The sequence below is a fragment of the Triturus cristatus genome, chromosome 12 (genome assembly GCF_964204655.1).
Source record: "Triturus cristatus chromosome 12, aTriCri1.1, whole genome shotgun sequence".
Classification (NCBI taxonomy): Eukaryota; Metazoa; Chordata; class Amphibia; order Caudata; family Salamandridae; genus Triturus; species Triturus cristatus.
Window position 1 is genome coordinate 850,262,025 of NC_140595.1, and position 11,144 is coordinate 850,273,168.

Sequence of the window (11,144 nt, forward strand, 5' to 3'; positions counted from 1 at the left end):
CGGAGTCCATCAGGAGCTGCATAGATGCAAACTGGTCAGATGCGTTTCAGGTGCCTGCCTTGCAGGGGAGTAACTCCTTTACTCCAAGGGAGATTCTTTGGTCATCCAAAATAGTGTAGATAGTTGAAGTACTTGGTTTCTGTAGCAGAGTTTCGTCCAGGTAAATCTAAAGTCCTGTAGCCAGGGGTTCCTACTTTATACCCAAGGAAGGGGTGGGACAAACTCTTGGGACCCACCTATGGGAGGGTCAGGACAGAGGGGTGGCTACACCCATGTCCTTTGTCCAGTTTCATGCCAGAGCAGGGGCTGATAGCCCCTGCAACCGGTTTGAGCTGGACTATGCATAAGGACACCAAATGTGCCCCCAGTGCAGACATCAACACACTCTCAGAGTGCACACACCCAGCCCCAATACACTAAAACCTGTCTGGGAGGTGGTCACACCTCCCTGTGACAGGAAACCTATAGTCCAGCCTTCTCCTGCAGGAGTTTCCTCCAGCACCAGGAGGGCAGACTTGTGACTGTGGCTGGCAGCATCCATTTTGTGATACCAGGGTCTGTGAAGTTGGTACCGGGTGTACCGCTGCTGTCACATTTCTCCCTCTAGTAGGATGGAATCATACCTCCCACACCAGTTACTGGTGTGGGAGGTATGATTCCAAGGTGTTTGACACCAAACACAACATGATTTCATGCAGCCATTTTAAAGTTAGCAATTACCGCAAGGTTATAATGCACTTAGGAGTATATGGTTGGCTGCATCACAAACAACCCTGTTATAGAGGTTCCGAAGGCTGCAGAGGGGATCTGTTCATGCATGGGCACCCTCTCACATAAAACCCAGCACCCTGCCTTCAGGATTGATAAGGCCTGTCATAGGGGTGACTGATAGGTTTATATGTGCAGTGATATGGATAGATATAGTAGGGGCGCAGACACCACCTTACACAGGCTGCTGTAGCAGACCTGTTGTGTCATTTTGAATGGTCTCCCAAGGGTGGCATAATACATGCTGCAGCCCCTGAGAGGCCTCTGGGGTACCTATGCCCTGGGTATATAGTATACCATATACTAGGGCCTTATAAGTGTACCCCAAAATCCAATCTGGAGTGTACCTAAAGTACAGGAACAACCAATTTAGGGAGAAAGCGATAGACTGGGGTCCTGATTAGGAGGATCCCAGTCAAACTAAGTCGAAAACCAGCAAAACACCAGGCAAAAAGTGCGGGTAACCATGCAGTCAGATTCCACCTTCCTACAGTGAGCATAATGTTTAAGCTCATACTATTAATGATGGAGCATATTACGTTCCCAATTTTGCTTGTGTTTTCAGGTGGTGGACTTTATTGTTATGTCCAAACCTTTTCTGTGTGGTGGTGGGTTCTTCTGTGGATGGATTCCCAAAGCACTTTAACAGGGAACTTTCGCTATATTTTTTTTATTTATTGTTTTCTGGTGGTGGTAGACATTTGCTGTTTTCAAATTTCTTCTTTGTAGTGATGGGTACTTCTGATGCTGTTACTCAAACTGCGTTTGGTGGGCACTTTTGCTCCATGCTTGCATGTTTGATGTGCAATTCTTAGTGGTGGTGGGTTTTTCTTATACTTATACTCAAACCACATTAAGTGAGGTTTTACTGTTGTGTGCATTGCATTGTTCCGGGTGTTGGGATGCTTCTGAGGGCTCAAACCCACTTGCTTTTATGTGTATTGTGTTGCTTTCTTTATTGCACACATATTTCTTCTGTTGAAAGTTTGTGTGTGTGTGTTTTGTGACTTTCAACCTGTTTTTCCTTTCACTTTATATACTTCAATAAATGTGCAGATTTAAGGCAACCAAAATGTAGACCATAATTAATGCTCTTACATATATAACAATTCTCAGAAAGAGCCAAGGGACAACAATAAATGTATCAAAAATACAAAGATTAACATTTATTAAATTTTTAGACAATGGAAAAGATTGAAAATCACTCATTCACTTTCATATCCATCAAACAGACTCACAACCATACCAATAATTAATTAAAAACATTGTTGAAATGGTAACACATTGACAATGAGTGGTAAGTCAACACAATGCATAAAGAACCTTGTCAATTGAGACTAGAGTGGCACAAATTCAAATGACTGGTGGAATTCTATGCGCATTTCGGCACACCCAAGGTGCCTTCGTCAGGAAGAGGGCCACAATAAAGACAATTGATGAATTCTTAATATGGATAGTAGACCTATAATGATGAACAATGAAGGCAGTGCGATATATCAAAAATGATCTCAAAAGCACATGACGATGGAACGCTGGTAATACAAGTGGAATGTAGAAAGCAATGTCCTCTTGTGATTTGAATAAAGATATACTATATGTCTGATGGACAATAGTAGAAAATAATAATAATCTGTACATTTACTGCTTTAGTGTATAACATGTTTATTGTAATATGTTACATTACAGTGTGAGCATTAGATGAAAAAGTATTGCATTTTTCACATTCATCATTAATATTGACATTTTGTAAAAGGACAGTGATTAACACCATTTATGATTTTTATCTTTTTCTGTATTTACTTTTTATATTTTATTTAACGTATATGTTTCATTTTTAGCTCATATAGTTTAAAACATAAAATAAAAAGTTTGGATTGTTATTTATTACAGCATTTCATATATTTTTTTTAATGCAAAAATGTTATATATTTTTTTACCATTGTTTGATAGATTTGTATTTTCAACATTTTTGCAAATATGGTACAATTTATTTTAACCATATACATTTGTGTTACATACATGCTTTTGTAGGAGGTTTTATATATTTTTTATTTCGATATTATATTATGTGTTGTTTGTACATTACGATTTATTCTATACCTTACATAATTATTTATATTTTTTAATACATCTATTGACATTTTTTCACATTTTTTATAACATTGTTACATATTTTTAGAACTTTTTTTATTCAATCTTTGTCTAAAGTCTCATTGTTTTCTATAGGGAGATAGTCTTTTTTGTTTTCATTTGACAGCCATTTCATTTACTGCTAAGTGTACTTTTGAAATATATACCTGTCATTTTTTATCTGATTGATGGAGTTTTTCATATTTTTGGGGGCTTTTTGGACTTCACTTTTACCTTTTGATTGATTATATTTTGACAACATGGATTTGGATGAAGACCTACAGCTACAGAACTGTAAATTTAATTATTTATTTATGAGTCGGAGGAGTTGTATTTTATTATGTATGTGTATTTTCTGTAATTGTAATGTTTTTCATTACATTTCTATGTGTTATATTTACTTTTTCGTGTTTATTTCTAAACTTGTGCTTTGTAATTGTTGATTTGCTGATTTTTAATTAATTATCAAACATAATATTTTTATTGTTCAGTCTTATTTCTATGTTATAAATATGTTTTTGACAGAGTAAATTCTCTATTATTTAGTTAAAATATTTAAGTTATGGTGGTGTGCACCTTTGCTTGCTGGTGTCTAGGTAGCTTGGCATTTTATAGTAGAGATTTGCTATTGATTTGAGGGGCCTGATTAAGGGTTAGGCACTGTGGGAGCGGACCACCAAACCAGTAGTCACACTGCTGTCTTTTTTTTTTGCAGTCCCATGGTGGTCCCCCTAAAAATGGGCAACGCAATAGGAAGGCATCAGATACCCTTCCTACCAGGTAATGAAAAGGGGGGTCAACCTTGAATGTATCAGACACCACTCCTACAAGGTAAGAAAAGATGGGGTGATCAACCTTGAGTACACCTGACATGCCTCCTACCAGGTGACGTAAAGGGGGCGGGGCACTCAACCTTGACTGCATCAGAGGGGTCGGATATTGAACCCTCAGCTGATCACATATATAACATGAATTCACAAAATCTTTCCTTCTTTTGCATCATGTTAAGTATGTAGTGATGGACCTGAATTTAAGAGGATAAAGGCTGATTGAATGAAAGAATAAATGGTTATTTTCTAGCAGTTATTTGTACACATTGTGAGATTTGTCTGTACACCCCTTCTCACTCTCCTTGGACCTGCATCTGCCCTGGGATTAAGGGCATTGATTCTTCATTTTCAATGCAACTCTCATCATTACCAGGATTAATGTCATTGTTTGGAATATTTTGCGAACATTGTGGAAGCAGACCTAATTCAGTGAGATCTCTTGAATGTGGTAGTTCAGGCATGTTTAGGTTGGCAAGAAGCTTCTCCCCTTACAAGGCAGACACAATTGCTACTCTGCATAGTCTTCAAGACAGACAATAAGGGTGGGGGCAGAGACTGCTGCCCATCATAAAAAAAACTGAGGAGAACTTAACCTTTGCTACCCAGATTAAGAAATTGCCGGGGTCCTGTTTCGGCACTTTGAAATCTTTGAGGAAGTTTCTGCCTCTTCTCTTGGCTGGACTAACAGAGCTCATATAATGTGCAGACTCAGAATTTGTATGGTCCTGTTATGTTTCCTCATGGGCGTTGTTTATGGAGACCCCCAAATGCATTGCACCTACACTCGTCCCAATCCCTACATTCAGAAGAACTTCTTTGGGGCACGCATCCACTATGACATTGTTGTGTATATGAGAGGCAGTAGAAACATGTTTTATACTCTTATTTGCTGCACAACAAAATAAAAGAGGTAAACATTGAAATGTACATGCATAGAAACACCACAACAAATGTGTCTTAAATATCAGTGTATATCTATTGTAAATCCAGGCAGAACAATGTGAAAAGATTTGTATTTACCATACCTAGAGTACAAAAGACATCAAACAGTTAGAGTAATGCAAATATTACATGTTTCATGGATCTCATAGCAACAGTGGAGGCTGATGTACCATCAATGGTGCTGTACGACCCACATTCATATATTCATCTGTCGAGCATAATATTAATGTGGAGTGAGTCATATCTTTAGCACAACAATGCTTGTGTTTAAAGAGTGTCCACAAGGCATGCCTCATATAGATGGACTAATTAAATTATGCATGATTTTATACACTTTGTGCATGATTTTACAACGGTTATTGGGTTGATAGATGTCGTTAAGAAAGAGTGGCCAGAAACAGGCATGTCAGTAAGCATTGCTTAGGGTATGCCAGGGTAGCATCAATATTTCTGACCAGAAGTGATGCGTTCAACAGGGAGAATCAACCGAAACCACAAAGTGACATAGACCATTTTTGTGTTCAGGAATAGCATTTCAACAAGCCAAGAGTACTGCAGGAAGGATTTTGTCTGCACATCAGAGTTCCAAAGAGGAGTAGGAAATATGAAAATAAAAACTTCATCAATAGTCTATTTTATTATCTTCATTGAGTCCATCAGGTGTAAGGGTGTCAAGTTTGCTGATACAAAATGCCTTTCTTTCAGGAACAGACCTTTAACACTTACTGCCATATCTGTTACACATGATATAAAATCTATGCAAATAACAGTGCTTCTCTGCATATCATGCTTAAACATAGATCAGTGGAATGATGGACCAGTGTAAATTCATTAACAAGCATAATCCTCCCCGGAAGTGGTCTAAGATTTGGACCCCTTGGAATTTATACCGAGGTGAAATATGTGCCCCCCCCCCCAGATTAAGCAATTTGGATGTCTCCCCGTCCCCGTAGCTCCAACGGCAAAAGTATATTGTGTATTGATACAGCCTTGTGTTTGCCATCACCTATGTTATGATTTTATGAAACTATGCCTTGTTGTCAAATTTATTATAATAAAAAGAGTTTTGAACAGAAAAAAAAAGCATAATCCTACTCCATTTGCCTTTTTAGAGTATTGTTCGCATACGTTACTCCCTGGTTGTAATGGTTACCCCTGCTTAGTGCTCAGGCATGTCCTGGAGGGGGTCAAAGTCCATTTCATAAAATCTGATCTCTTTCATGCCAAGAGCAGGAAGGATCGTCATCTTACAATCAGCCTGTTTACTTTTAGCCTTAGACTGTTTTTGCTAAATTAGACCTTCTCTTTTGCGATTTTCAGTGTTGAGAAACTCCTTAAAATATAATAATTAGTTATTATAAAATATGAGATCAAATATCAATGTGTTAAGAATGTTATTCTTTATTTGCAAGAAAACCAATCTGATACATGGCACAACAATGAAAGGGCTAGATACGTTACATGTAGTTCTTGCACTGTATCCAAACATGGGCATTATTTTATATCAACTCATTGGGATGCTCACTGTGAAGACACATGTGGGAAGTCTGACAAGCTTTTTAGTCTTCAACCATTAATTTCACCATTCGGTGGACATTGTGCCTGCAGTGCTTCAAAACCGTTTAATACTTAGGGTGCCAAAGACCAGTTAGTTGTAATGAGTGGACACCTGTATTTCCTAATGATACATTTTATTTAAAATGTTTTTGCATTAGAATAGGTTCTTTTCTTTGCTTTCAGATTTTGAGAAATCCAGCCTTCCTGAAAACTTTCCTGAAGGTCCTCTGTATCTCCTTATTCCTCAGAGTGTATATGATGGGGTTCAGCAGTGGGGTCGCCACAGTATAGACCAGGGATAGGGCTTTGTTGAGATGGAGGTGGTGGCCAGATGTTGGTGTCAGGTATATTGATATCAGTGTCCCGAAGTATACGATAACCACAGTGAGGTGTGAGCTGCAGGTGGAGAAGGCTCGCTCTCTGCCTAGCGCAGAAGGAATTCTCAAGATGGCTGACATGATGTACGTGTAAGACACTAAGACTAGGACGAATGGGATGGACAACATGCTGACAGCTAGGAGAAAGACAGTCATCTCTATCACAGAGGTGTCAGAGCAGGCAGCTTTTACCACGGGTGCAAACTCACAGAAGAAATGGTTAATCTCCTTGTATCCAAAGAACTGCAGTCTACAGAGGAAGCTGACTGCGATCACTGACGGAGAAAACCCAGACATCCAGGCAATCACTGCAAGCTTCAGGCAAAGCCCCCTTTCCATCAGGACTGCATAGCGCAAGGGAAAACAGATGGCCACATACCTGTCATAAGCCATCACAGTCAAAAGGATGCATTCTGTGCCGGCAAAGGAGACAAAAAAATAAAACTGTGAGATGCAACCGGTATAGGAGATGAGCCTTCTGCCTGTCAATATGCCAGCCAGCATGGTGGGCACAGTGGTTGTAGGGTACCAGATTTCCAAGAATGACAGGTTTCCCAGAAAGAAGTACATGGGTGAGTGCAGGTGGCTCTCCAGGGTCACAGTGACCACAATTAGGAGGTTTCCAGCTACCGTTAAGAGGTAGATGGAGAGAAAGATGAGGAAGAGGAGGGGCTCTAAAGCTGGCCCTGCCTGAAATCCGAGTAGGATGAATCCTACTGCACTGCTGCTGTTCCCAAAGCACTCCATGTCTGCTGGATTCATCATCTGCAAAGAGATTTACAGACAGCACATTGTAAGTTATAGCGTGTAGAGTTTTAACACAAGAGAAAACAGTTGTCATGCGAACCTGTGGCTTGGCAAGGTGGTGCACATCAAATGTAATACCAGTCTATTACCTAATCTCAGCAGCAGTGAATGACAGACAGAGCATCTGTGGTGTCTTGATAATAAAATGTCTTCACCCCATAGAAGCAACATCTTTTTTGCTGCTCTCTGCAAGGGAAACTCTCCTTTTCTTGATATTCATGTGTACCTAATGTTTCCCTTGTTTACAGTATATTTCTATAATGTGGTTTGTGGTCTGTTTCCCAATGCTTGTTCATTACTGTTCTTTTACTGAAATGGTGTTTGCTAGTGTCAAATTTTAACCTAATTACCATGTATCTTCTGTCTCTGACTTCAACTTAATTTCTTGGCCTTTTCTTACCTTTCACTACCCAAGGTGCCACTTTTAGTTCCCTCATCCCTGATCATATTGACTACTCCTCACTCGCCTCCAAGGCTTCCCATCCCTGCTTCTATCTAATATCAGATATCAGCCCTTTCCAACCCCTCTGTTTTCTTATTAGTCCCCTATATATAGATAATTCGGCATTTGGGATCCCCCACTCCTGAACTCTACCGCTATCCCCCCTGAAGCCACCCCTGAAACCCCTCACTGGTGTTTGCCTAGTTTAGAACACTTAGGTTGGCCAGTGTTTGGAAAAATATTGAGTTTTAAATATTGAGTTACAGAAATATTGTAAAATAAATATTGTGATACAAAAATATTGTGATGAAGAAATATTGTTGTTAAGAATATCAATTGTTTACAGGTATATAATATCATTGTCAAGAATATCGTTGGTTTTAATAGTGTTTTCAATAATGTAGTTGTCAAATATCTTGTTTTTTAATTATCTTTATGTGTTTTAGTTCATATATTAAATGTATGTGTTATTTTTGTTTGTATAATTAACAATATGTTTATATATAGCTTGCATTTTAAGTGAACTTAAATGTATGTACTAACAGTAATTTATAATGCTGTAGTAGGTTTCTAGGTTTGTATGGATATAAGGTAGGGAGTATAATTAATTAACAAGTAATTATTAATAATTATTTAATTGATTATTATTTATGCAAAGTGTATAATATGTATAGTTATTTATATTAGGTGCAGGCTGCAGGGTTTGCTGGGGTAAAGGGTGGGAGGGTAATTAAATATTAGTGACCTAAACAACTGATTATTAAGCCTGGGCGGTGAACTACGCTCCGCTCGCGGAGCTTGCGAAGTTTAGGTAACTTTGCGATTCGCGTAGAGCGCGAAGTTGCAGATTGCTACGCAATCTACCGCGTAGCGTAGTTGTTTTGCTTCCTCGCGGGCTCAATATTCATTCTCGCGCGCGCTGTAACGTCTTACCGTGATTCTGCGTTTGCCAACTCGCTTTTCTGTCCGTTCGCGTGCACCACGAGATTTGTAATATGGCCGCCCGATCCCGCAAGAGTGTGCGAAAGCGAACACGTCATTCGGACACGCAAGCTGACTTCCGGCGGCTGTCTTGGTAAAATCGCGATCCCGAAAATGCAAAAACTACAACCTGGCGAAGAAAATCTCTCGAGCATCATAAAACCTTCTCGAAAATGATCATTTTGCTCAGAAAAACTCCTCAGATTGTGATTTGGCTGCAGTCTTTTGTGCAAAGAGTCCTTTTTTTAAAACTTTTTTTTTCAAGAGGAAGGAAGTGCCCCTGAGTCTCCAACTTCCTGTTCCTGTCCAGCAGGCTCCTCCCAGTGCTTTGTCATGTGCTGTTCACTTTCATTTGGATTTGGAGCTGGAAGGATCACTTTTTGTGTCTGTCTGCTGCATCATATCATTGGATTGGATTTATTTGAGGACTTTTTGATTTGAGATTTAATTTTACAAGTAAGTTGGAGAATTGGTGTACATGTTTGTTTCATTGGGGCTTGTTTGTACCTACATTTTTCTGGGATTTTCATTGTTTTTTAAAATTATTGTTGTGGGTGGCCTTTACTTTCAATAGGGGCCTAGTTGTTTTTCTTTGCAATTTCAGCCAGTAGGGTACCCATGGGTCCATGTTTATGTGGTGTCTGTTGAATTTAAACATCATGTAGGGCATGGATGGCATAGGATTGAAATGCTAAATGTGGCTGTGGTGTATTTCACTGTTTGTGTGTGTGTGTTAAATACCTTTGTTGGATGTGTGTGTGTGCTTGATGTGTAACTTCTTTCCAATCCTTTCGTAGCCCTTTTGATTTTCATTTTTGTATTAAAGCTGTGTTGTTTAGCAGGCCTCCTTTGTCCGGTCATATATAGGCCTGCTTCAGTTCATTGTTTTCCATGGCCTGTTGTGACTGTGAGTGTCCATGTGGCTTGTGGCAATTTTGTGGTGGTAGTTTAGTAGTGTGTGCTTCTTTTTCCATAAATGCCTGCATGTCTTTTCTTTGTTTCCCTTGGCTTATGCTTGTTGTTGTTGTGTCCTGGCCATGTGTGTGGTGGCCATTTTGTGAAGACATTACAACAAACAAATGATGGACGGAATGCTGACAATGCAGACATTCTCCCCCAGTCAAGAGATCTGGGTTAAATCCATCGTTCTTTTGCCCACTACGCCACCCCAGTTTAGACATTGCTGAAGACGGCTGAAATGCCAGAAACCGGTCCTAGGAAGCTTGTTTCCAGTCCAGGGAAGGCATGGCTTGGCAGTTCGGGCTGGACTGTTCCCATGAGGCACAGGGTCAGACTGATTTGCATATGGCCATGTCTGAACTGGGGTGGCAGAGTGGGCTAAAGAACGGTGATGGATCAAACCCAGATCTGTTGGCTGGGTGTGAGTGTTTGATTGGTTCTGATGCTCCGTCCATCACCACCCCCTTTTGTACCGCTTTGTTCGCCATAAGTTGGCAGGGTATGCTCAGACGTGAGTCCCTTGCTCACTTTGCCACTGGATTCAAGCAAGCCTGGCTGAAGATGGCTGAAATGCCAGAAACCGGTCCTAGGAAGCTTGTTTCCAGTCCAGGGAAGGCATTGCTTGGCAGTTCGGGCTGGACTGTTCCCATGAGGCACAGGGTCAGACTGATTTGCATATGGCCATGTCTGAACTGGGGTGGCAGAGTGGGCTAAAGAACGGTGATGGATCAAACCCAGATCTGTTGGCTGGGTGTGAGTGTTTGATTGGTTCTGATGCTCCGTCCATCACCACCCCCTTTTGTACCATTTTGTGAAGACAGGCAGTGTGCTTTTGGCATGGGCTTACATTCTCTGTCTTCCATTTCTTGTTTTTATGGGTGGGTAGTGACCATTTTGTGGAGCCATCCAAGCAGTGTGCTTGCTTTTGCCATTCTGTTCCAAGCTTGTGGCCTAGTCTGCCAGTAGTCCCAGAGGTAGTCATCATCAAATCATGGGTGCATAAAAACTGTTTGTGTTGTCTGTTGAATTTTAACACCATGGATGGCTTTGGATTGAATTGCAAAAGGTGGTTTTTGTGGTGGAATTGCAGTTTTTGGGTGTGTGTTAAATAAATAGGGCTTTTCAGCCAGTAGGTAACCCTAGGAATTCAGCTTGCGTACTTTTAGCAACTCTGCACAGCGCGACAATGCGGACTTACAGTTTTTGTCATTTTTACGCTTTCAATATGCGTGTTCGCGCACGCGATAACGACTTTTTGTACAGTTCGCGATGCCGAACTTGCAGAATTTGCAATCTGGCAAACAATATCTCGCGAGCAATATAAAACCTTCTCGAAAACGCTGATTTTGT

The 11,144-nt window shown here is 40.3% G+C and overlaps 1 protein-coding gene across 1 annotated transcript; it reads right to left on the reverse strand.

Moving 5' to 3' along the window:
* Positions 1-6,406: 6,406 nt before the first annotated feature.
* On the reverse strand, positions 6,407-7,351 carry LOC146783073 (olfactory receptor 11L1-like). The gene has a single exon (XM_085637272.1). The coding sequence runs from the start codon at positions 7,349-7,351 to the stop codon at positions 6,407-6,409; it is 945 nt and encodes a 314-aa protein (XP_085493398.1).
* Positions 7,352-11,144: the final 3,793 nt, after the last annotated feature.